We start from the raw sequence: 26,739 nt of genomic DNA on the forward strand, positions 1-26,739 counted from the left end.
AAGTTAAAAAATGTAAAGAGAGCAGAGTATGTAGGGATCCATACATCTTTTTGAGGTCTCCGGAATCCAGTGTAGGAAAGGAGTGTTAGGGGTTATGTCAGCACATCAGGAAGCTGCTATATGGGTTGTTTGTCTTCACAGCATTAACTGTGAGAAAGTCTTACTTGTTTCTGCTTGTTGACATTAAGCTGAATTCTAAAATTGCTAGTGAATTGTTTTCTGGAAATGTTCACATTCCGTAGTCCTGAGTACTTCCGTTTCATTGGTTCTGAAATAATAATGCGCACCATTCGTAAAGCACTTCATATATATTGTGGCAGCCCTTCCAAATTTCTCTGTAAGTTAAGCAAATATTATCACATATAGTAGATTGGTGGGAGGGGACAGGGTGGCTGAGGCTAAGAATGTAGAAGTTCATGGCAGAGGTGAGGTTTGGAACAGGAATGTCTTGGTTTACAGTTTAGCTTTGTGACCTTATGTTACTTGCTTTAAATAGGAGCCTTGTTGGAAGGGAACATATAAAAGAAGGTGAATTTAACAGCCTTTTTTCTAATCTACATCTGGTCCATTAGAAAGAGAAAGAGGGAAAAAGTGTACTGTTATTGGACAGAATCACATGAGTTTGGTGTTGACATGCAAGCTGATGGTTCGTTCATATTCCTCTTTCCCTTCATTGCATGCTCTCCTGCACTTCCTGGTTTGCAGAAAACTGCACTTGCTGGTATATCCAAACAGAGACTAGGATCCAGTTGAAATTTTGCGCTGAAATAACAGATTTTTGTCAGTACAGCATAACTTTCTTGCTTCTTCCCTCCTAAAGTTGCTCAAAATGCCACTCCTGTGGGACAGGGACCTTCAGGAACATCATGATGGGGGGGAGGGGGTGGAGTTCTCCAGTGGAAGGAAGGAATAATTGAATCAGCCCTCCCTCCCTTTTCCTTTCTATTTTAAATTAGTGTGGAAGAGTTAGGAAGGTCATGTTGATCCTTACTGGTGTATTTCTGGAATAGTTTTCTGATACAGTAATAATATCCCCAGTATTTAATGATAACAGTGTGTATAGTTGAAATTGCTGTCAAGTTGAAGCTGACTTTTTATGACCCCGCAGAGTTTTCAAGGCAACAGAGACAGTTTGCCATTGCCTGCCTCTGCATAGAAACTCTGGATTTTCTTGGTAGTCTCCAGTGTTACCTCTATGCTGAGTTAGCGTGAGCTAGCTCACAATTTTTTAGTCTCCAGCTCACACATTTTTGTCTCTGCTCAGGAAGTATGCCCTTCCCAATTTCCTGATGCAAATTTAAACTATTATTTCTAGTGCATGCCCTTAGTAATTATTGTAGGGGGAGGTTAGGGCTAACTTTTATTGGCTGAGCTGATTAATCACTCAACTGAAGCTTCCGTCGGTCAATCTGAAGGAATCAATTTTAATGTGTGAACTAGAGAGCAAGTGAACTGTTTATTTTTGAGAATGATAGGTTTTCACTATAACGATGAGCATCTAGTTTTTGTTTATTACTTGTTATCCCTCATTTTCATTGATTGTCAGAAACCTGTACTGCAATTTGAGTAATATGTATGTTTGTTTAAATTTAATTATTTAAAATGTAGATGATTGGATCGAGGAACATTATTGTGATTGCTTTTGGAAGGGAGAGGGTAGGCTTATTAGCTCTGAAGGACAGATTACAAATACTGTGCACATGTTAATACTCAACATTTAGATTTATAAATGTTAATATTATAAATGTTAATAGTAGCACAATAGCACCTTAGAATGCCCTAAGAATTATTTAACAGTTCTTGAACTATGGAGTCTGTTCTTATTCATTTCTAAATGTGAAAATCCTTTAATTAAAATGTCATTAAATGATTGACAGCCCAGATTATTTTGTATTTCAGGGAGCCGATGTCTTTCTTACGTTGGTCCAAAACTGAAGCCTTACTTGCTGCTGGAACAGCTAAGGGAAACTTGCTAATATATAATTGCCAAACTTCCCGCAAGATTCCTATCCTTGGTCAGTGCCAAAATGAAGTCAGTATGAAAGAGAGAAAACTAAACTTTAAAGTTAAGATTATAATAATTATAGTATAATACTTAACAGTATGTAATGGTAGACTGTTTGGTTTGGATCCAGCCAAATTTTCAGATAGTGGAAATAGGAGGAAGGGGTCTTCTTTGGCTATGCTGGGAATCATGGGACATGTATGGACAAAATCTATGTGAGGTGGGATTGTAATTAGAATGGGAATTGGGTGAGAATGAATGAAAAAGCTAACTGGATCTAACCTTTTATCTATGATGCCACTTTTTATAAAAAGGTAGTAAGATAAGTGTATTCCTTGTAATGAATAACAGTCCATCAGGTTAGTGAGATAATAGTACTATTAAATACCAGTACATCTGGTTCTGAAATCTTCATGGTGGTAGCAAAATCCTGGTAATAGGACCATATGCAGGAGAGAACCACAAGGAGGAGAGGTTTCTGCTTACTTGGGGGATTTTGAGGTAAACAAAAGAATCCAGCTCCCCCCGCCCCCACCTAACCCTGACCAGACCCTATTTTCAGGGTTCCTTTTAATCTATGCATGTTTCTGGGGTGCACTGCAGAGTGGTAAGTTGGTAAACACACAACGATGCCTGCACTCACATGAAAATGAGTGCTGTTTTGGGTTGCCTTGATAACCCAACTGTATGGTGAGGCATTTGGCTCTCATGGTGCCACAGGACCTACTGCACAGCATGTTGCTGTTTATCAAGGATCGGGAGTCAAGTGGCCTGATGCTTGGCCAATGACAGTATATTTGGAGACGAGTCCTTGAAGCACAATGGGAGCCTGAGGCTTGGCGTGTAACGGGTTGCCACAGCAATGCAAAATTTCATCTGAAGTTTCATGAAATCATCTTGCAAGACTTTGTGAATATTGGGGTTGCCGTAGCAACCTGACTGGGCACTAAGACCTCCTTGCAAGATGAGAGGAGGAAAAAGACTCCCCCATTCCTTGTGGGACACTCACTGGCACTTGCTTAAATTACATTCAGATCATTTCTCAGCATTTTTAATATCTTTATGTTTTGGGTAGCAAAAATATTTAATTTAGCTTTTATTTGTATATTACTTTTATCAGGTAAACACACCAAGCGCATCACGTGTGGCTGTTGGAGCAGTGGGAAACTTATAGCATTAGGTGGTGAAGACAGATTGATAACCATTAGCAACCACGAAGGAGACACTATCCGAGTGGTAATAAACTTGTGTTGTTATCCAGAAGATTGTAACTGTTGAACGACATGAAAAAGTACCTTTCTGCTTCTCTTTTGCTGTTAATGCCATGTGTCAATTTTTTAATGTGAGACAGATTTGGATGAAGTTTCCTACACCCTTTGTCAGGTAGTCTGGAGAAGGACTGTTTGATTGTTTCCATGTGTAATATAGCCAGGAGATCCTATGATTGTCTGGCAGCCAGAAATTCCAGCTCTTTAGCGTTATCCAGGGTACACAATGAGGAGGTGATTGCACCCCATTAATATGAGAGAAAAAGATAGACAATTACAAATTAAAATCCCGCTCCTAGCCAGTATTGAAGTTGTGTTTCGATTAGATGCAAAAAGCACTTTTGTACTGGGAGTGGAAAAAGCCCTGTGGTTTTAATTAAGAAGATGTTGTGTATAAATCATTATCATTCTATATTTTATTCGACTAACTTTTGCTAGTGAGAGTGCCCAATCATTCAAAATTAGCAATATGAAAATTGAAAGTTTATTTTTTTTATCATCAATACAGTAATATTTGCTTCTTTATTGTTATGCCATTAAAAGTATGGTATGATATGATACGGCTTTTTTATCTCATTTTTCCTTTTACTTTTCTAGCTTCCTCTGTTTGCTTTTACTTTTCTAGCTTCCTCTGTTTACTGGGTGATGAATGTGTAGATGTTGAAACATAGTGCATTTTATTAAAGGGCTGAGTTGCAGATTGTTGCAAAGTGTCTTACCATTTTGGTTCATGGGTTTCTAATATATTTTGTATGGCACATATTTTGGTTAGTTGCAAATGGAAAAGACCAGATTAGGAACCATCTCTTCTGGTATACCCCCGGAACATCTTTGTGCTTGGCTGGCAGATAAGAATGTACTGATGGTCCGTGGTCCGAGAGATATCCAGCCATTCTTGACCAGTATATGAATGTATCCCACTATTGTACACTGCCCTGAGCCCTGTTTTTACAGGGGACGGCAGTTTAAAAATTCAATTTAATAATATTTTTTAAAAGCAGTATATGTGTTTTGTAAATAAGTAGATGTGTATGTTCAGAACATTAATAAAAAACTGGTCCGCCATACATGTTACTTTCTGAAGGTTAAATAATCTGAATTAAATTTCCTCAGACTTTTGGATCCAGTTTCACTAGGCGAGGTCTGGCCTTTTGTCTTCAGATGCACTCTGCTTTCAGTATCCACTTCTTCAGGCATCTTCAAGTTTTTCATTTCCTGGGGATGGTGAGGGGGATGCTCTTGTAATCTGCCTGATCAAATGTAAAGCATATTTGTTTCATTTTTTGTTTTTTACCTTTGCAAAACCAGAATATGCAGGTGTGGGGGAAGCAAACCATGTTTCATGCTTCTCATTGATCTTCCCTCACTGATCTAAGGCTGTAAAGTTTTTGTTGTTGCAGCTTGTTCTGCATTGAGAATTTTCATTGCCTCTGGAATTAGGAGGCTCTCCGTCCCACAGATGGGAATGTGTTTCATATATAAAGTAATGCAAATGTCTCCCAAATACAATAATTAAACTGAATGCACACCATAGCAACGTTAAAGAATCTAGGCACAATTTTTAACAAAGAAATCAAGATGAAGTTCTGTCTACATCCTTATAGATAAGTATTCATATATAGGGCAAGTGGATTATTTTATCACACCAGCTAATGGTTTTAAAGCTTGCAATAAACTCTTGATCCTATATGGGTCTCTACTACCAACATGGGCTCTTCCATGATATAGATATTAACTTTTAAAGTCCTATTTTATAGGCAGCAGTGAAAGGGGAACCCAGTGATATGCAGTTCATAGTCATGAAGACAGATGACAGAACGTCAGGAAGCGAGACCACAGTAAGTGATTAAGGACGAGACAAGCTGTTAACAGGTGATGTTAACTATGCTTAAATTAATATTCTGTGGAGGAGTGTATCCAACAGTGGAGATACAAAAGTAGAACATACAGTCCAACATAGCTGTTTTTCAGAAAGGCATTGAGCAGTAACCCAGTTTATTTATTCATTTAAATATTTATACCGCACCCTCTCTCTTGGTTCAAGGCAGCTTACAAATCACAATTAAGACATTACCAGTTAAAACACCAAATACCCCAACCCCTTTCATCAAAATGCCTGGCAAACAAGCAAGTCCGTAGATCTTCACTGAGGAGCCTCCCTTCACTTCCTCAGGGGCCCCATTCCACCATTTGGGAACTGTGATGGAAAGGGCTAGAGCACTGGTCAATATTAAGATGGTGATTCTGGGTGGGGGAGCAGCCAGCATGGTAATCAGGCAGTCAAAATAGTCTTAGTAGTTTAGTTACCAGCCACCACGCCAAAAACTGCCCGTGCATAGATGCGAATCTGCTCACAGTACTGCTTTTAAGCAAATCTTCAGAGTAGTCAGATTTGCATCTTGGTTGCAATTGTGTTAATTTCTCTGCATCCCTGGAATCGTTTCAGTATTTCTTCCCTCGCTGTTCTGTAGACATTCACCTGTGCATTCACAAAGCATTAACAGTTGCTGCACATAACTTACTTCTGATATAACATGGTTGATTTCTTAACCGTGGTTCTGTTATCAGTTTTTCAGTTCCTGGAACTTAGTAAAAAATTAATGATTACTGTAAAAGAGAATTGTTGCCTTCTTGAGAAAATTCTTGTTTTTGTTTATTAAAACGAGTCCAGTGGCACCTGTGAAAATTTAGTCCGGTATAAACTTTTATGAGTCCAAAGCTCATTTCATCAGATGCATTGGCGCGAGTTCTGACTCAGGGAAGCTTATGCACAGTAGAGCAACATCTTCTGGTGATCCTCAGCCCAAAAGATGTCTGTCTAGCCTCGACTAGGGCTGGGGGCGTTTTTGGCCGGGGCTCCAACCTGGTGGAATAAGCCTCCCCTAGAGGGGCCCTGAGAGACCATTTGTAATTCCACAGAGCCTATAAGATGGAGTTTGTCTGCCAGGCTTTAATATGAGGCAGCGGGCATCATTTTTCCACCTATTCATCAGACCCCTCCTGTTGCTCTCTGTCACTCTCTCTGCAGTTGAGCTGATGTAGACTTGGCTCCCCAAGAGTTGTTAAATGATACTTAACTGGATTGAACATATGAAATATATTTTGGTAGCCATCTTTGTATATTAGATTGTATATTAGATTGTGGTTTTAATGTGGATAATTTTAATCTTGTTTATATGTATTTTTTATTGTTATAACTATGTTGTACGTCGCCCTGAGCCCATTTGCAGGAAGGGCAGGCTAAAAATGGAGTAAATCCAATCAATCAAATCATTAATAACTGCAATTCTAAATGGAGCTACACTCTTCTAAGCCCACTGAATTCAGTGGGCTTAGAATGGCACTATACTAGTAGTTAGTCTTTAATTGGGCTGATGTTTTATTTTCTAATATCTTTTATGGACTACCCATCTTTTATTGTAGACTCATTGAAGAGTTTTTAAACTGTAGAAGGCTTACTATTGATTAAAATCCTATTTTTTTCAGGGTATGGAAACTACTGTTTTTCATACTGAGTAAGAAATAAGTTGTGTTAAACTAGAGCTGCAGTACTTGGCTATAAGACTTTTATTTCAGCTTTTTTTTTCTTTATTGCTTGATTTTTGCTAAGTTGCCTGTCTCTGAACAATGATAGGGGCAAAAGTGTATGTCAGTTTTTTGTTTCAGTGGCTTGTCATTGAGACAGTTTCAACATGACCTTCATAGTGTTCAGATGCTCTTTAAATGTGAAATGCAAAGATTTTGAAAGACCAAAGTATATAACTTGCCCTGTTTTTGTTAAAACTGTTGTGCTGTTCATTTTTTGCACCATATTGCAAACTGTGTCTGAGATCATGATGCCCATTCTGATAACTACTGTTACAATACTAATGTACAGTTATGATAGTCTCATTCAATGTATACTTCTAATTTCATTTTTTCCTCAGGTAAGTGTCGTACTTGGCAAGAAAATACTGTATCTTTATAACTTCAAAGATCCAGATAACCCAATTGAACTGCAGTTTCAGCAGCACTATGGGAACATTGTGTCTTACAAATGGTAAGTGATCCATTGCAAGCAACGACCCCTGGACTTTACCTGTAGTCCTCTCTCCAGTATTTAGGGAGCTGCAGCCCAGGCTGACTGCACAGTCAGCTCTTATTTCCCGCCCCCCCAACCTTCCCTTGTTTCTTCATGGCATTTTGTATGGGGTTTGGTAAGAAGGCTTATATTGAATGCTTGTCATGGCTTTTCTCAGGTGGTTTGGGCATTGAGTCGGATCCAGTTTTGTGATGGCTGAGCCTGTATGCCTGCTTCCCTGGGTCTGGAGACCCCCATAAGCAGTCTTGAAGGTGGAGTTGTCATACCTAGCTTGGGTACTGGCACCCAAATCTAACCCTCAGGTGGCAAAGGAACCATACAGTGGCATACACCCATGTGAGATCCTTGGACTTGTCATCCTGTGGTTATTTCCCAGACAGGCCACCCAATGCTGGATCTGTGTCCTGTGCTGCACTGATGCTCCTACAGGTGTACTCAGTAAAAGCTGTGCCCTTTTTGCCTCCAAATCAATGTGGTCTGCTCATTATTTCTCCCTTTGCCCTCACTCTCTTCCTTACCCACTTGGTCCACAATTCTAACACAGTATGAAAAAGGAGTGGTTTAGATTTGTATATAGTTTTTAAGCTAGTAGGTTTAAAACCTGTTGTCCATTTCCTTTGCATACATCATGACTAAAATGCAGTGCTCTTGAAAAGAAGATATGTAGTTACCAATCTGTCTACCAGTAAAGTTGTAGATTGAGATGCCACTTTTATTTCCATAAATGCTCCCAATTTATTTTTTGCTAGCTTAGGAATTTGGGCCTTTCAACTTTTGTTTTGCTTTTTTTGTAGCCATGTTGCTTGGATTTTGTGTGTGTGTGATTAATATTATGCTGTCTCTTTAGGTATGGAGATGGTTACATCATGATTGGTTTCTCACTTGGCTTCTTTGTGGTGATCTCTACACACATTCGAGAGATTGGTCATGAAATCTTACAAGCTTGCAATCATAAAGATAACCTGACAAGCATTGCAATATCACAGTCGCTCAACAAAGCTGCATCATGTGGAGATAACTGGTGAGTGGCTATGTCTTTGTATGAGGCAATTAAAATATAAGATACCTCAAAGCAAGTGATGGAAACTTGTTAGTGAAAATGCTGGGAATATATTAAGCCATTTTAGCAACTGTCACTCATATTGAAAGGACTTTCAGATGGAAGATAGGCATTGTGTGTGTGTGGATATGCTACCCAGTTTATTCTAGTCAATCCATATTCAAAAAGTAATCTGCACACAGTTTAGAGTCCTCCTTTTTAATTTATTGATGTTAAAGAGATTCATTTATGCATGCATAGAAGGTTCCCAGGCCTATAACAGATTGCGTTATTACAAAACCTCCTTGTGATCCCACACTCCCTGAAACTCTAAGGTTCTTACTGAATTCTATACAGTGAAGGTCTTTGCCTTAATTCCTTCTGTGTCTCAAAGGAAATAACATACAACAATTCGCATGGAGTCCTTTGTGCTTACTGAAACCACTGCATTCAGACAGATGTAGGGAGCCGGTACTGGTGATGTCTTCATTCTGTAGATTATTGAGGTACTCTAGTTTAGAGGTCCCATTCTGATAGTTTCTGATGTTATGTTTATGCTTCCATGAGTGCCAGAGCTGGAAGAGTGCTATGCTTTTTCTTTTTTTTCCCTGAAAGTCTAGACAGGATTACTGTTGAAGTCAATGGATTTAGAAGGGTGTAACTGTTCAGGATTATACCATTCGTATGTTTTCACAAAGCTAAATTGATTAGCTGAGACAAATTATTTTCTACTCTCTAATAAAACTTTATTTCTAGATTTACATTCTTTCTGTCAATTATTTGCTTTCCACAGTGGTACAATTAAACTGTTGATGATTTATAACACAAGATTAAATGATAAATATTGAAGACTGGGATTCTCTCTTTGTTACAGCATTAAGATACATGACTTGTCAGACCTGAATGAAATGTATGCAATAATAAATTTAGAGGATGAAAATAAAGGTATGTCAATTTCCTGATTGGATGTCTTGCCAAATTTGATTCAGAGAATTTTTATTTAGATTTGCATAAGTTTTTTTAAGTGGTGTAACAGTATGTTGGGTGTGGACCAAGATGATGTTAAACTCAAATCTTTCCTCAACCATGGAGCTAGCTAACTGCAAGTAGCTTTGGGCCAGTCAATATCTCTGAGCCTAACCATTCATAGGGGTGTTATGATGAAAACAGAGAACCAAAGAAAGTGGCCTTGAGCTCTTTGGTAGAAAGCCAAGACTACACATGTTATCACCCCAAAGGGTGATTAACACATGGAATTCACTGCCACAGGAGGTAGTGACAGCTGCCAGCATAGACAGCTTCAAGAGCGGATTGGATAAACATATGGAGCAGAGGTCCATCAGTGGTTATTAGCCACAGCATATTGATGGAACTCTGTCTGGGGCAGTGATGCTCTGTATTCTTGGTGCTTGGAGAGGGCAACAGTGGGAGGGCTTCTAGTGTCTTGGCCCCACTGGTGGACCTCCTGATGGTGCCTGGGTTTTTGGCCACTGTTTGACACAGAGTGCTGGACTGGATGGGCCATTGGTCTGATCCAACATGGCTTCTCTTATGTTACGTTCTCTTATGTGACATAACACTAGTGTAACATCTTTTCTAGTTGTATTTAATTTTACATTCCCAAAGGCTAAGGAATGAGAGAGAACCAGCGCTTTAAATAATTTGGCTTCCCTGTTTAATCTAGTGGAAGAAGGTGAGATTTTCGCCTGTTCTCTCATTTCACTGCAGACCTCTGACTTCCACTGCTCCTGGAAAAAAAATGTTCCTGCAGGTTCCCTGTTTTCCAGGAGCTGCATTTGCAGGAGCAACTGGGGCTGCAGTGGGTGGATGGGAAGGGGCTGAAACGCCAGTCTACTAGCAGAGATTGACCGCATTGGCAGTCAACCCAGGCTATGAAAATAAGCTCTGCTGTCAATATGTGTAATCTTGCATATGATATTAAGCTACATTGATAGACATATTTTTTCCCTGTGGTGAAGTCTTAAAGCTATTACTTTGTAAAATCTGAATTTTTGATTGCTGGAACAAAATGTCCATTTCTGCAAAATGTCCTTGGTCTTTTAGGTTTAGATCAGCTGTCTTGGACTGATGATGGGCAACTGCTTGCAGTGTCGACAAAGAGAGGCTCTCTTCATGTCTTCTTAACCAAACTTCCCATTCTTGGAGACTCCTGCAGCACACGGATTGCATACCTCACCTCCCTTCTTGAAGTCACTGTAGCCAATCACATTGAAAGAGTATGGTACTTTATTCATTTTTAAATCAAGTTAAATGTAAAGACCTTGATTATTCAGGAAGTCATCAGCTTATAGAAATATGGTCTCTTCTAGGAGATACCAATTACAGTTTCTGTGGAAGTGGAGCCCAGCTTTGTTGCCGTGGGACATTACCACTTGGCTGTGGGCATGAATAATCGTGCATGGTTTTATGCTCTTGGAGAGAACAGTAAGTATCTGTAGCTTCCTCCTTTAAAAATAGCACTTTGCGAATGCATTTAAGTATATTGCTGCCATTCTACAAAATGTAAGTTTATTGCTTAAAGTCATACCCTGTTGACACTAGCACCTAATTAGAAGTTTTCGGAAGACTTTTCTATTCCCAAAATTTAGATGTTGGGGTTATGAAGATGGTTATAGAGGCATTTAGAATGAATATTCTTGGGATTGTGTGATAAATGGTACAATCATAAGCAAAATTATACCCTTGACTTCAGTTGAACTTAGAGAAGTGCATGTCTGCTTAGGATAGTTCTGAAAGATGAAGCATTTCATCCAGATAGCCCCAGCATTCAGTACTTGGATCTGTAGTTCTACATGCTTAGGATTATTTTACATTTTTAAAGAGATATTTAAAGGAGACATATAATCACAATACTCATTAAAATTCTGCAGGTGTCAAAAAACTCAAGGACATGGAATATCTGGGAACAGTAACCAGTATGTGCCTTAATTCTGATTATGCTGCTGCCCTTTTTGAGGGTAAAGTTCAATTACATATGGTAAGCATATTAAGAACCAGAAGAAAACTGAGGAGAAACTATAAATACATGAAATGTGATGATATGCTTCTGACGTTAAGATAGTTGAAAATATAAAAATACCATGTTTACTTGAAAGGAAGATGAGCCTGAATGTAAGACCACCCTTAAAAATGTTGCACACAAAAATATTACTGTTGGACATAACTGTAACTTGTGTGCGTATGTAAGCCATGCAGGCTAAGCTTCTGTCAGCTGGCCTTGAGTGTGCACATGTACAGGGGAACTTAGCCTGAAGACCGCAGGCATGACTAAAACTATGTGTCTTATGCCCTAAATGCCAGCTATGCGTATAAGTGATTTAGCTGTCCCAAACACTTGGATGAACCAGGCCAACTTGTACCTGGCTTACAATGGGGAAAAAGCAACCCAGGCTATGAAGTTGCTGCTGTCAAGCATGAGAGAGATTCAGGTGGGTCGCTGTGTCAGTCTGAAGCAGCAAAGTAAAATCCGAGTCCAGTGGTGGTGCCTTTAAGACCAACAGAGTTTTAATCAAGGTTTAAGCGTTTGTGCGTACACACACTTCTTCGGATAAATTGAAAAGGAAGTTTCCAGTCCACCCATAAAGGTGGAGGGTGAGCAGCAAATTAGCATAAGCATAATAAAAAGTGTTCAATAGATGCAAGGACCAAACTGGAATAACAAGCTTAGTTTGTATGGCCTCAATTTGTTTGGTTTTAATTCTGGAGGAGAACATTGTGAAGGAAATAAATAAATCAAAATCAGAGATAGGTAGATCTACCCTCCTTAATTGTGGAATGCTGAGAATAATTAACTGAGACTGTGTTATACACCACCTGCCTCCTCTCAAGCGTGGAGGCAACTTTACAGCATCCTCTTATTTGAAGCGGGGTGATTGGCTGTGCAGTGTACATCTCCTCTGTCCCCCGACCAGAGAAATATTTTCCAATCTACCATTCCAAATTACATTACATTCTGATATTCATTACAGTACAATCATTATTCCAATCTGCTATTCTAAATAAGAAATAAAATAAAGAGGATGTATAGCCCTTTATAAACCTCATTTATAAAGAGTAAATGAGGTTAGCATATGTAGTGAGATGAAACCAATATCTTTGTTAAGTCCTAAGGGTTCCATTGTTCTGAGTGTTGTAATAACTTGTAACTGAGCAATTTCCCATTCTAGTCTGTTCCTGAAGCTCATTCACTTGCACATCCATTGTATATACCATTAAATGTCAACAATGCCCTTTCTTTACATAGGGCAAACAGGTCAGATCCTATGCCAAAGATTAAATGGGCACAAATCTGACGCCAAGAATCACAAGACTGAGAAACTGTAGGAGAAACCTCAGCATTCTAGATGACCTCATGGTTACTGGAAAGGAGTTTCAGGAACAGACTCAAAAGGGAATCGCTCAGCTAAAAGTTACTCAGTTTGTATAAGCTGCTCACCCTCTCTACCTATATGTATGGACTGTTAACTTTCAGTTCAATGTATCTGAAGCAGCATGCATGCACATGAAAGCTAAAACGTTGTAGGTCTTAAAGGTGCAACTAGACTCAAGCATGAGAGAAAGTTCTGTTGGGAGCAGCTAACACAAGACTCAGGGCAACTAAGCATCAGCATGTAACAGAGATGGATACAGCATATGGCTACTTTCTTTCATTTCAAATTATGAGCCAATTAAAATAGCTTTCATTCTTACTGCTGACAAGAAACTTTGTGGTTTTGTTGTATATTATAGATAGAAAGTGAAGGCTTGGGTACCCAGGAAGAACGGGAGACTAGACTATTCCCCGATAATGATGATAAAAGTAAAATTTTGTGCCATGGTTTATCTAGTGATTTCCTCATCTATGGTACTGATGTGAGTATTTGTTTCAAAGTTCACTTGGTTGGTATCAATGCATTAGGATGTCATCATCACGTTTAGTGGATATTCATTTCATAACACACCTTGTTAAAAAGAAACAATACAAGAAAAAACAGCTTCAGATGTGAGAAATCCAGAGTGTCTTTCAATGTCTGTCCTATCGTCCCCAGCCTCAGGGGAATGGGCTAGAAGGGATCCTATAGTGCTCTTGATGGTTTCAGTAGCAAAAAAGCAGCTTTGCTGTTGGAAAAAAAATTCAGTATGGAAATTGGGTACCAAAAATGTGCACTGTGTGGTATGCATCCTTAAAGTCAATTCCGGTGCATGTCTCCCCGCCACCCCTCCCCCCCATTCTTTGGTGGTGAACATGGCTTGGCCTTCCTCACTAGCACAGTTGCAGGGGAAAGATATTCCTGAAACTGTCCCACTGTGTACTAGGGGTGTGCATTTGGCATAAGCTGAGCCGAACAAATACCTGAAAAATACCTTACTAGGTTTATTTAAGCCGAATACAGATCAGATAATCTGATTGGCTAGCAATATAGCTGACGCTGTATAAAAGCTGGGTGGATTTTTTTTGTTTGTATTCAAATATATTCAGCTATACTAGAGGATCAATTGGGGTGCAGGAGCTGAGTGCTCCGTGCTGCCTTGGCTGGGGCTGCAAGAGGAGCAAGCCCAGGATTGTCAGGGGTGGCGAGGGTATTGGGATGCCGGAATATCAAAATACTGATATAAAAAAATGCTGGTTTGGCTTTTTGTGCATGCCGCTTTTGTGCACCTCTGTTCAACTCAGCCAATATAATTTCTCCCCACTCCCTGTTTCAAGGCTTGTGACTGCACCATGCTACTTCTTGAGGGTATTTTCCAGTAGTATGAGAAAAGGATCATGCATTCACACAGACACACCCAGAAACAACAACCATGGCCTAGGTCTGGGTTTGGAAGGAGGCAAAGGGGTTTCCAAAGTGGGAGAGGCTGCCCTCCCTTCCAGTATGTTTCTACAAGGGCAGAGAGTTGGTATCTTCGGTCGTGATCCTGCCCTGCCTTGTTCTCCCATCATGTAGGCCTCATGTTCTCCCTCCAGTTAGGCCTTCACACAGGCATCCCATTTTACTAGTATAAGGAGAGATCACTGTTTGTTCACTTTATTTTTATGTTACGCTCTGCTCTTCTTGCTGTTCTGTAGTTTTTGTCAAAAAGTATTTTGCTGGAGAAGGTGTCTAGATATATCACCCTAACTCCCAAGTATATTGATTTGTTAGTTTCTGATGCAGCTGTTATTACCCTTTTGTTCTTTATTAGGCTGGTGTTATTCAGTACTTTTACATTGAAGACTGGCAGTATGTGAATGACTATCGGCATCCTGTCAGTGTGCGAAAAATCTTCCCAGATCCCAATGGTTCCAGGCTGGTTTTCATTGATGATAAAAGTGATGGCTTTGTCTACTGTCCTGTAAGTTGTTTTTCTGAGTTTAAAAGTATAACTTGTGATCTGAAGTCTAAAGTTTTCCCACCACCACCGCTTGCTGTCATTTTTTTTCTCAGTTGTATCTTACACATAAGAACTTAGAGTGGCATACATGGGGTCATTCCATTTTATCTCCAGCTTTCCTGGGAGGTAGGCTAGGCTTAGAATAGTGGCATGTCCAGTGCCATTCCATAAGCTTTATGACTGATCAGGCACTTGAACCCAGGTCTCTTAACGCTAAACACAAGTCTGTTTTCTAACCCATGTTGGCCTTTTCTTTCTGATGTAAACGCATGAAGTATCATAGACTTTTATGGGCTGTTGTTTGCAGCCCTTGCAGGCCAAAACCAGACATGAATTTCTGTTTAATGATCGCTAGGAGTTGTCCAAGACTTTAAAGCCAAAGTCTTCCTTAAAAGTGACGGGTTGGTCAAGAGCTGAAGTGTGAATCCCCAGAATAATTCTATTATCAGTACCCTCACTATCACATCAGCCACAGACTAAGGGACTGTAGTCCTTAAGGAACACTGCAAGGTAGGACACTTAACAAGGTGAGTTCCAGAAACAATTATTCTGGTAGCTATAGCCAATGTGGTCCAAAGTATTGGATTCAGATTGAAGGCCCAGGAGCCAGGAACACTACAAAGTATATTTAAAGTGATTTATTTAGAGATTGTGCAGGAATATACAATAAAAGAGTGATTAACAGTGAGGATGAAATAAGCTAAATTTCTAACTCAAGCACTTTTACAGAAATTGGTACTAAATCCAGATGTTACCTGGTAAGACTTAGTCCAATAGAGTTTCAAAGTCTTGTCCAAATAGGTGCTTCAGCCACCCTGACCCACCCAGAATCAAGAAGTGTCCCAAAATTCGATATAATCCAGGCAAAGGGTGAAAACTAACCAAAGAATCTTTCCTTATGCCCAATGACCTGCGTTTGCAGAATTCTAGTTAACCAATCAAATGTATAGCCCAAGGGTGTCAAACATGCAGCCCTGGGGGCCGAATCAGGCCCTTGGAGGGCTCCTATCATGCTTCTGAGCAACCAGCTGTTGTCTGCTTTCTTCTCCCTCTCTCTTGCTTCCTTTTGCATCCCAGCTTGCTTTGCCAGGCTTGCTCAATCACACAGCTTCAGAGCAAAGCCTCTATTTTCTCCATTGACTGAGGCTTCTCCCTTGGGGAGGAAGGGGGGGAGTGATAGCTTGCTTTACCAGGGTCTCTCAGTCACACAACAGAACTACTGAGTGAAGCCTCTCTTCTTCTTTTGGGTGAGGCTTCTCCCCATCTTGGTCCCCTGGGGAAAAGAGGCAGAGCTTCCTTTGTCCAGTTCCCTAGATCCCAATGGAGAGACACAAAAAAAGCAAGTTTTTTAAAAATCTTTAGTTGTGTTTCTCTGTGGTCCTTATAAAGTTTATAACTTTGCTACCTGGCATTACATTTTATGACACACATGGCCTGGCCCAACAAGGTCTCATTTATGTCAAATCTTGCCCTCATAACAAATGAGTCCAACACCCATGGTATAGCCAGTGATGTTACATGACCAGTCATCTATGTTGTTAACCACATGACTCAGCCAGTCAGTTGAGTTGCCCCAATAAGGCCATATATTCTGCAGATATATAGGATCCAATTAAGCAAGCACTTTCCCCTCTCCAATGCATCCATGGCCTGTCTGGCATATGTGACAACCTCCATTTCCTTATCTCATTCTTTGAAGCTACAGTCACTTTGACCCCTTGGTTCTCAAAGAGAAAGAAGCTTCTGTGATTTTTTGTTAGGCCTCAGCCTAAATCATTGTTCGAATTGACCACAGACTGCCAAAAGGGACCAGTCTTTTGACAGCTGTCTTTTTATTCAGCTGTTGCCGATTACCATAGTTTGTGGATTATGTTTTCCTGTTTTAATGTCATTTTGATATAACACAGAATGTGAAATATTTATCATATTTCACTTGCTTCTTCAATTTAGAGTAATTTTGTGCTGCTGTCTTCTGTAGGTAAATGATGGCGTCTATGAGATTCCAAATTTCCAGCCAACTATCAAGGGCATTCTGTGGGAAAACTGGCTTATGGATAAGGGAGTGTTTGTTGCATATGATGACGACAAAATATATACTTATGTCTTCCATAAGGATACTATACAAGGTATCTAAAGTTTTATTTTTCTTCTACCAGTTTTCATAGTAGTATAAATAAAAGGCAGGTCCCTGTTCCAAGGTGCTTACAAGTTAAATTTAGATGGCACACAAGTTTAAAGGGAGATGAAGCAACATCAAAACAAGGATTTTATTTAGTTTCGTGCCAGTTTAGGTCAGGCTGTGTACTTCCGCAATGTTAAATATTTTAAATTTGTGCATATTTTTAATGAGTGCTACTGTACTTAGAACTTTAGATATTAAACCAGTTGTAGGGGTGACTTGTTCTGTTGTCTGGAATGTTAGAAATAAACTTCAGTCAGCTTGTGATAATTTTTTCCTGATCTTCTCATATGTTAGCATATAGAATGTTGAGTGATGTGACATTACATCCATTATAGTTTTCTTTTGGCTTGGAATCAAACAAATTCTGCTCCTGCTGTGTTTTAGTTGATCACTCTATTTTGAGATCAGGAAAATTGTCCAGTCATACTGGCTAGAGACTCTGGTGGGTGAGGTTTATCTAGTTTTGTTTGTTTTTGGCTTTTTTACTATACTTTTTTACCTGAGTCACCTTAAACTTGCTGTGTCCAGCTATGGGATGGGTTATGTAATTTGAATTCTGTAGAGTCAGTCAACGTGTAGTTCTGGTTTTTGGCAAGGGTTGAACTTTTATCCCCTTTCAACCTTACAGTTCATCTATTGAAATGAGGTTTATTCCCAAATAAATAGGATTAAAGCCTATGATTACAGGAAACAGGCTACAACCCCCCCCAAAAAAAATTATTGCAGTATATCCAATGCAAATCTAAAAATTATTTTTTAAAATTTCTTTAGGACAGATGCTGCCAGCTATTCTTGATTCCTCCTTTGTTTGTTTTTTAATGAAACATATGGTCATGCCTACTAAAAACAGAAACTCTGAATTTTTATATTAGAAAGTTGAAGTCAAATTGAAATTACTAGTTTTTACATTTAATTCTTTTTTATCAGTGCAAGATATTACAGCATAAAGGTTCAGTTGTACAACAGCTGATCCTTACATTCACTTGGTTTTAGTTTCTTGGTTGGCACTTGAACATTAAGAGCATTTATTTTCTAGTATTGTTCCAAATAGGCATGCACAGATCTGTTGGAGGTAACCAGTTCAATTAATAAAGTTAATGCATCAGGTTTTGCTTCTTCATTAGTTTTTTACACTGCAATTCCAAGCAGAGTTAATATCCTTCTAAGCCTATCAGTTCGGTGGGTTTAGAAGGCTATAACTCCTCTTAGGACAGCACAGTTAGTCATTCATCAACAATGAAATGTTAACTTTGCTGGAATGAGAAACTGAAGGGCTTTCTTCTCGTTGTAACACAGGATCCAAGGTGATTTTGGCAGGAGGCACCAAAGTCCCTTATTCTTACAAGCCATTGTTGTTGTATAATGGAGAATTAACCTGCCAGACTCAAAGTGGAAAAGCCAATACTATTGCCCTTAGCACACATAGTTTCCTTGGTACTTTAAAAGGCGTGGGGCCTAATGATATGAAACAAATGCTTACACAGACGTTGATGTTGAAAAGGTAGGTTCCTTCAAGCTATAGTACATGAGAGATTCCCAAATGTCCTGGAAATGGACATGCTTAGTGTGCTTATTGCTGTTATTTATTTTATCTTCACGACTTTATGTAGATTTCCAGAGGCATGGGAGTTGTGCAAACTCCTGAACAATCAGTCAAGTTGGACCGAACTTGCCAGAACCTGTTTACATCACATGGAGTTGGAGTTTGCCATACGGGTTTACAGGACCATCAGAAATGTGGGAATGGTCATGTCACTAGAGCAAATAAAGGTAACACAAATATAAATGTTCTGTGGTTTTAGCTGTTTAATTTAAACTCTTGTCAGATTGCACCACAGCTCATCCTGATTTCTGAGAGCCCAAACTTCAGCTGAAGTTCCAGTTAAACACCAAAAAAAAGAAAGCCAAAAGGTGTGACCTCAAACTTTTTTGAGTAACAGCAATCCTATACAGAATCATACAAGACCATTGAAATCAGTGGCCTTAGAATGGTGTAAATCAGGGGTGGCCAACGGTAGCTCTCCAGATGTTTTTGCCTACAACTCCCATCAGCCCCAGCCATTGGCCATGCTGGCTGAGGCTGATGGGAGTTGTAGGCAAAAAACATCTGGAGAGCTACCATTGGCCACCCCTGGTGTAAATAATAAATGGTGCTGATTTTGTTTTTTTTTTAAATCCAGGTAAAGGGGGAAAAAACCATTATTTCCATTCTGAATATTTATCTCCGACAAAGCTCAAAAACTCTTGCTATTTCTACAGAACACCTGTGCCTGCAAAATGTAGTGCTGATCTCATGGAGAGAGCCAGTTTGGTGTAGTGGTTAAGTGTGCGGACTCTTATCTGGGAGAACTGGGTTTGATTTCCCACTCCTCCACTTGCAGCTGCTGGAATGGCCTTGGGTTAGCCATAGCTATCACAGGAGTTGTCCTTAAAGGGCAGCTTCTGGGAGAGCCCTCTCAGCCCCACCCACCTCACTGGGTGTCTGTTGTGGGGGGAGAAGATATGGGATATTGTAAGCCACTCTGAGTCTCTGATTTCAGAGAGAAGGGTGGGGTATAAATCTGCAGTCATCTTCTTCCTATGCTCGCATTTACTCCCATGCAAGCAAGACTTTTCTATGTTTATTGTAGTACAAGAGGTAGTATTCCGTGTTCACTGTGCATGTAGAGTGAAGATGGATATAACATTTGTGGAGCAGAAAGCTAGTTTGAAAGCACCTTTACTGCTTTAAATACTCAAGTACTTTTTGTTCTCCAGGCTTGAACACTGGGGAAATAATACATACTGTGCAAGTTAGCTTTGGCCGTAATCTATTGATCGTGCTGGTGCCAGTATTGCCACCAAAACAGCTATCAGATACCCATCCTGGTGCAGTTTTGTAGCTGTTTTTGAAACATTTTCCGTGGGGGAGGATGGCATGCATATAAATGTGTATGTGGCATTGCAAAATTAGTTTAAAAAGCAGCTAGCTTGCTGGATATATGCTGAAAAAGGCAAGAATGATAATTTTACAATAAATATCTATTTATCGTGCAAATTGTGAAGCAGAGGGGAAGGCAAGATCACATGTAGGTGAAAAACCATGATGTTTTAAATATTAGGTTTGTCTCCACCCACAGTGTAGTCCCTCACATTAAAGTGTACAAGAAAACTCTCCTCATATGGGAATTCTTGTGCACATTGAAGCTGACATAGAGCTTTGCATCATGCTGAAGAATAATAATAACGTAGCATATGAAACCAGCATACAGAATACAGAAAGAACACCCTGCCCATTTTGGATTTCACATTTTTGTCCTTTACATGACAGCCAGAAAAAAAGGCTTTTTTACTTCTTTACACCATGTTTTTTTCTTGATCTTCACACACAGTGCAGCAATGTATCTACAATTAGGTTTGTTCCATAATAGAGATCTCACCTATTTTTATGTTGTCTGTTTCAGGGCATAGAAGACCACAACCTTTTAGCGGGGCACCTTGCTATGTTTACTAATGACTTTAATTTGGCTCAGGATTTATATCTGGCATCTTCTTGTCCTTCTGCTGCCCTTGAGGTAACTGACTAAGCCACCTAAAATTGCACTGCATGATTCATGATTTGTTTTTAATGTGCTGATTCTTCAGAATCATCACAGTCCTTCCCATTAAAATCAACGCTTCCTTTGGTAATAGATGAGAAGAGATTTGCAGCATTGGGACAGCGCGTTGCAGCTGGCGAAGCGTTTGGCACCAGATGAAATCCCCTTCATATCAAAGGAATACGCAGTACAACTGGAATTCACGTATGTTCTCTCTTAAAAGTTCAGCTGTGTTCTGTTGCTGTTAAGGGGAAAATTGTAAATAACTTCTTCAAAAGCAGCTAAAGATAGCTGCTGAAAATGCAGACTGCCTCCTGTGTTTCCTTTTTGAAGACATCGGTAGAATCTCATGTTAGCCATGTGGATGAAACATGAAACTGTCCCGTAGAGAGGAATTGTGAAGGATGAGACTCCAGGAACAGGTCTGCTGTCCATGGTTTTTCTTTAGGGTAATATGTTGTACATATTGTAATGTGTGAGTGCATTTTCAGTACACCCACGTGTCTCAAACACAAGAAGTAATGTAATAACTGAAGCAGCCTTTCAGGGGCTTACTTACCCAGGGCAAGTAACAATTCCCTCTGAGTGCGTACTTTACCAGCTCACTTGCGCTAAGTACTCAGATGCAAGTGCAGGTGGAAGTGTTTGTTTTCAAATGGTGAAAATCTGGAAATTGTTCCTCAGGTTTTTCTAAGTATCTCGTTTGTGTAATGATGCAGTCATATAACTAATGCTTAGTAATGATTTGGCTTTCTTTTAGGGGAGATTATGTGAATGCTCTGGCACACTACGAAAAAGGAATTACAGGGAACAGTAAGGTAATGGTCTGCTCAAAATTATACTCTCCACTTTTGTTAAGATCTCCATTTGAAACTATTAAGAATACTGACTAGGAGCTGATTTAATAATATTAGAAATCAGTTTTGCCATTAAAATCATACATATTAAAGGAAGGCTTACGAGATATTTAGAACATGATTTATCTTCTTTTAGATCTCTAGTTTTTATGTTTGACAAGGAAGAATGAAATAGGTTTTATTTCTGTCTTGATTAGAAAATCTTTTTCATATTGATGATTTTTTAAAAAATGTTGAGCAATTTATGTGAGAGAAAGCTTGCTACAAAAAAAGTGGTTCCCTCCCCCTCCCATCCCAGTGGATTAATTTGAAAATATTGCAGATACGCACTTGGGCTGTTCCTTGCATAAAAGGAAAAGTTATAAACAAAAAGAGATTGATTTTAAACACGAACAATAAATCTCCTTTCCATAGGTGTTCTTTTTAATGCTTCCAAAATAATGGCAGTTTGTTTATCATGGAGTGATTGGTATTCTTTCAGTGGTATGGTTTGCTTTGTTATTTTTACAGTGACTGTTGTTATATCTTTATATTGTACTCTTGATTTCCAGTTCCAAGAGCATGATGAGGCCTGCCTAGCTGGAGTTGCTCAGATGTCTATTCGCATGGGTGATATTCGACGGGGTGTTAACCAAGCCATCAAGCACCCTAGCAGGGTTTTGAAAAGAGACTGTGGAGCTATTCTGGAGAGCATGAAGGTAGCTGGTAGTTGTAATCGATAAAGAATGGGTTCATAGTATAAATACACATACTCTAACATTCGTATCACTTCTTTGTATTGCAGCAATTTTCAGAAGCTGCCCAGCTCTATGAAAAAGGGCAATATTATGACAAAGCTGCATCAGTATATATCCGCTGCAAAAACTGGTAAGCACAAAACTAATATATAAGAACATAAGAGAAGCCATGTTGGATCAGGCCAATGGGCCATCCAGTCCAACACTCTGTGTCTCACAGAGACCAAAAAACCCAGGTGCCATCAGGAGGTCCATCAGTGGGGCCAGGACACTAGAAGTCCTCACACTGTTGTCCCTCCCAAGCACCAAGAATACAGAGCATCACTTGCCCCAGACAGAGAGTTCCAACAATATGCTGTGGCTAATAGCCACTGATGGACCTCTGCACCATATGCTTATCCAATCTCCTCTTGAAGCTGGCTGTGCTTGTAGCCGCTGCCACCTCCTGTGGCAGTGAGTTCCACGTGTTAACCACTCTTTGGGTGAAGAAGTAAATGTAGTGTTACACTCTTGTAAAAAAAATGTATCCTACTTTAAAGACAATCTTTTCCCATATCAACCTACCTGTTCGGTCCGGTCATCTTTGGCGCCCCTGCTTCAGGTGCCCTTGCCATCTGAGACTAGATGGGTACCAACCTGAGGAAGGGGCTTCTCAGTGGTGATGTGAAAAAATTGGAACTCTCTGCCCAGGGAGACTTGTTATTGGCCTTCATGGTTTTGATATTGTATATTTATGTATTTATATATATTTTATTACGTTATAATTTTAAACTTTAAATGGCGCAGAGTGTTAAAGCTGCAGTACTGCAGTCCTAAGCTCTGCTCACGACCTGAGTTCAATCCCCGGCAGAAGCTGGGTTTTCAGGTAGTCAGCTTGAGGTTGACTCAGTCTTCCATCCTTCCGAGGTCGGTAAAATGAGTACCCAGCTTGCTGGGGGAAAAGTGTAGATGGCTGGGGAAGGCAATGGCAAACCCGTAAAAAATCTTCTGTGAAAATGTTGTGAAAGCAACATCACCCCAGAGTCGGAAACGACTGGTGCTTGCGCAGGGGACCTTTCCTTTCATGTTCAAATGCTCACTGCTTTGGGGACTACAGGTGGAAAGGTGACATAAAAATGTTTTAAATAGAGTGCTGGGAAATAGGAAAAGCTTCGATGAGAATGTTGGCTGTAATCTCTGATCCCCCTACACCATTTCATTAGCCATATAAGAGCACTTAAATGCTCCATGTACCGTATTTATCAAGTATCATATGCCTTTGTTTCCATTTTACAGATGCAAAAATGGAATGTGTGGGTACAATCTGTGTTAGCATTGGTTCTTTTTAGCTTTTTGTTGTTGTTTAACCCAAAGAGCCTGCTAAAGATCTCTTCCAATCCCATTAACTCCTACTACAAAATGTCAGCCTACATAAGGAAGTCAGAACATGTTTTTGAAAGCTTCTGAAGCCTTGACCTTTTACAGATCTCCAGGAATTACAAAGCAGTAGGAAGGGAAAGAACAAGATGTGTGTTTAATCATTGAGACGGGGATGTTATTTTTAACACAGTGTTATGTGTCCTGAGCTTGTGGGTTGGTGTCAGATGAAAATCAAAGACATGCTTAAAGAAAAGGGAGCTCAGCCCCAACTATCAGTCTTCTGGCTGCTGTGCAGCCTTCCGTCCTCTACTCTCTGTGCCTCTCCCCAAGCTTCAGCCACTGCTCTTGTCTAGCTGCAAGGTAGACTCGTTCCTTAGAAATCATTCCCAACAGCACAGCTGCCAAGCATAGATGTGTAATCAGGATGGGAAATAGTGGGAGCACATTCAACCTGTGCTGAAAGTGCTGCACTGGTTGCCCATCGCATAGCGGGTCCGTTTCAAGGTGCTAGTTCTTACATTTAAAGCCCTTTTTGTTCCAGGAACTGCATACCTTCGGGACCACCTTTCCCCACATGTTCCCCGGAGAGCACTTTGGTCAGGATCAGAAAACCCACTCTCAATCCCTGGTCTTAAAGAGGCCAGGCTCATGATGACCAGAGCCAGGGCTTTTTCTGTTGTAGCTCCATGCTGGTGGAATGAGCTTCCTGAGGAGGTTAGGGCCCTGCGAGAGCTTGCACAGTTCTGCAGGGCCTGTAAGATGGCGCTCTTCCACCAGGCATTTGTTAACTAAGATCACAGGCTGCGACAGACTCTGGAACATCCAGACCACCTCTAGCATGAACCTAAGATCTGTTTTTATATAGAATATCAAGCTGGAACAGCAGAATAATAAAACGAGATATAAACACAGACTAGGCAGCTGTCCATCTTATCAAACAGATTGCCATCCAGAGATTAATATAGCACTTGAAATGTTTTGATATTTATGTTTTTATGTCTTAATGTACTTTTTATATCTTATGTATATACATAAACATGTAAGCCACCCTGAGCCTGCTCTGGTGGGGAGGGTGGGATATAAATCGAACAAAATAAATAACACAGTGCCATAGATCCTTCCATCTCTCCTCCCCCAAACCATGGCCACTTCTACCCTGCCAGCTGTGGTTTTGCTGAACTCCCTTCCATTGCAGTTTCCTTACCTCACATCCCATTGCCAGAATTTGAATTTCTTTCACACACTTTTAATGCCAGCAGCGCTGGTGAGTCTGAGAAAGAATCTGTGAGAAGATGATATTGGATTTATATCCTGCCCTCCACTCTGAATCTCAGAGCGGCTTGCAATCTCCTTTACCTTCCTTCCCCACAACAAACACCCTGTGAGGTAGATAGGGCTGAGAGAGCTCTCACAGAAGCTGCCCTTTCAAGGACAACTCTGTGAGAGCTATGGCTGACCCAAGGCCATTCCAGCAGCTCCAAGTGGAGTGGGGAATCAAACCCGGTTCTCCCAGATAAGAGTCCACACACTTAACCACCAAACCAAACTGGCTCTCTCTTGAGAACTTCAGGGGCCTCCAGGCTGTGGGGCATAATTCTCTTTCATCCAGTTTCTTTATGTACTTTCCATGCTGGGAAACAGGAGATCACCCCAGCTCCTCTACTTAGGAACAGGCTCCCCACCCCCCAGCCTGTGGGCCAAATCAAGTGCCCACCCATGGCTCCCTAGGCATCAACTCCTTGCCCTCTCAAAGATTCCAAAAGGGTTATAATTAAAATTCTATGTCTGGGAAATGCAAATTCTCTGCTTAGAGAAAGGAAGCTGAGCAAATTTGCATAGTTTTGTATTTTTAATTATACATAGTTTAATTTGGTTTTACTACCCACAGGGTGGATGACCACCACCACCACCACTGATGGTCTAATTGAACCAGCCCTTTGGCTTCTGTGACTTCAGCAAGCACTGCACGCACACATGTATTGCAGTGTATCGTCACTGTCATAAGATCTAGAAATACGGTTGTTTTTTAAATGACAACTAGGCATCTGAGGAAGCTGAATTATGTACCAGCTGTTGTATTCCGCATTCCCTCAAAATCATAGCACAGCTAAGGTTATAATATATGTGATCTTGACAACCAGCCTTAAATATATCTTGACACTTCTTGAGAAAATTCAAACTAAATAAGCAGCAAAAAGTAACCTTACCTTGGTACGGTTTTGTGGGGGACTTGTTTGAGACAGAAAAAGAATGGAGCTGTTCCGCCAGGTCTTTGGATGAGGCAACGGGCATCTGTTTATCGATCAGTTGGCCTCCCCCCTACTGCTCTACTGCACTACTGTACTGTGGTGCTGTATTGTGGTACTACTTTGTGCTATATACCACCTTGCTTTCATGTCATCTCGCTGAATCATCTTGCTGCACTTTGATGAATGTTGTAATTAGTCTTATTGTGATTTTATTTCTATTTGATGTACTCTGCTCTGAGCCCCCAATGGGAGAATGGGTGGAATATAAATAAATAAAAAAGTGCAAAATTCTGATAATGAAATATAACATATTATTTCTGTCATCTAGGGCAAAAGTTGGTGAGCTTCTCCCTCATGTGTCGTCGCCAAAGATACATTTACAGTATGCCAAAGCAAAGGAAGCAGATGGCAGGTATAATTTCTAGAGAAAAATCCAAATGTATTATTGTGAACCTGTAATCATAGCTGAATCTGTGGGCTGGCTCTGCTGAATCCAGCAGGACTTGCATCTGAGCAAGTGTGCAAAAGATGGCCTCTTAAATGTTAATTCATTCGGGAATGGAAAATTAATCACTTTCATTTTCTGTTGCTGAGTTTTAAATCTCAGATGACATATGTAGTATTTTTTGTGCCATGTCCTGGAAGGAACAGCAAACAAAGAATACTTTTACAGAATTAATCCACTACCATCCCCTTTTTGCTATTTTCTTACAAGATAAGGTTATTTTAAAAGGACTTGAAATCTAGGAGATAGGACAGATTTATTAAGCCCTTTTGGGTAACATAATGAATATAGAGATGGTGCATGTGTATGGGGGTTTCACAGCGTGGCATAAAAAGGACTGTCAACTAGCTACAGATTTAAAAAAAAAACATTATCAGCTGACTTGGGCTTTTAACAGATTTTAAGTTTTTTAATATATGTAAATTAAAGGGGCTTTTTTTTCTTGGACAGTGGCTTTGGGGTAGGATGAGGTTGAAACAGAATAGCTTGACAAACAAAAAATACTGC

General features: G+C 40.0%; 1 protein-coding gene across 3 annotated transcripts in view; it reads left to right on the forward strand.

Annotated features, from left to right (window-relative positions):
• Positions 1 to 26,739, forward strand: part of WDR19 (WD repeat domain 19) — a 370,238-nt gene that overhangs the window by 1,435 nt on the left and 342,064 nt on the right. For all 3 annotated transcript variants that reach the window (XM_060246266.1, XM_060246268.1, XM_060246267.1), the window contains exons 4-23: positions 1,900 to 2,015; positions 3,126 to 3,241; positions 5,031 to 5,111; positions 7,200 to 7,312; positions 8,202 to 8,375; positions 9,268 to 9,338; positions 10,458 to 10,630; positions 10,724 to 10,838; positions 11,285 to 11,391; positions 13,143 to 13,265; positions 14,577 to 14,726; positions 16,744 to 16,891; positions 18,244 to 18,448; positions 18,558 to 18,717; positions 20,391 to 20,501; positions 20,620 to 20,729; positions 21,286 to 21,343; positions 21,934 to 22,080; positions 22,167 to 22,249; positions 26,056 to 26,139. In XM_060246266.1, the coding sequence (XP_060102249.1) occupies positions 1,900 to 2,015; positions 3,126 to 3,241; positions 5,031 to 5,111; positions 7,200 to 7,312; positions 8,202 to 8,375; positions 9,268 to 9,338; positions 10,458 to 10,630; positions 10,724 to 10,838; positions 11,285 to 11,391; positions 13,143 to 13,265; positions 14,577 to 14,726; positions 16,744 to 16,891; positions 18,244 to 18,448; positions 18,558 to 18,717; positions 20,391 to 20,501; positions 20,620 to 20,729; positions 21,286 to 21,343; positions 21,934 to 22,080; positions 22,167 to 22,249; positions 26,056 to 26,139 (2,445 nt within the window). The remainder of the gene's footprint in view (positions 1 to 1,899; positions 2,016 to 3,125; positions 3,242 to 5,030; positions 5,112 to 7,199; positions 7,313 to 8,201; positions 8,376 to 9,267; positions 9,339 to 10,457; positions 10,631 to 10,723; positions 10,839 to 11,284; positions 11,392 to 13,142; positions 13,266 to 14,576; positions 14,727 to 16,743; positions 16,892 to 18,243; positions 18,449 to 18,557; positions 18,718 to 20,390; positions 20,502 to 20,619; positions 20,730 to 21,285; positions 21,344 to 21,933; positions 22,081 to 22,166; positions 22,250 to 26,055; positions 26,140 to 26,739) is intronic.

Source organism: Heteronotia binoei, chromosome 9 (assembly GCF_032191835.1).
Source record: "Heteronotia binoei isolate CCM8104 ecotype False Entrance Well chromosome 9, APGP_CSIRO_Hbin_v1, whole genome shotgun sequence".
In the NCBI taxonomy this organism is placed as follows: Eukaryota; Metazoa; Chordata; class Lepidosauria; order Squamata; family Gekkonidae; genus Heteronotia; species Heteronotia binoei.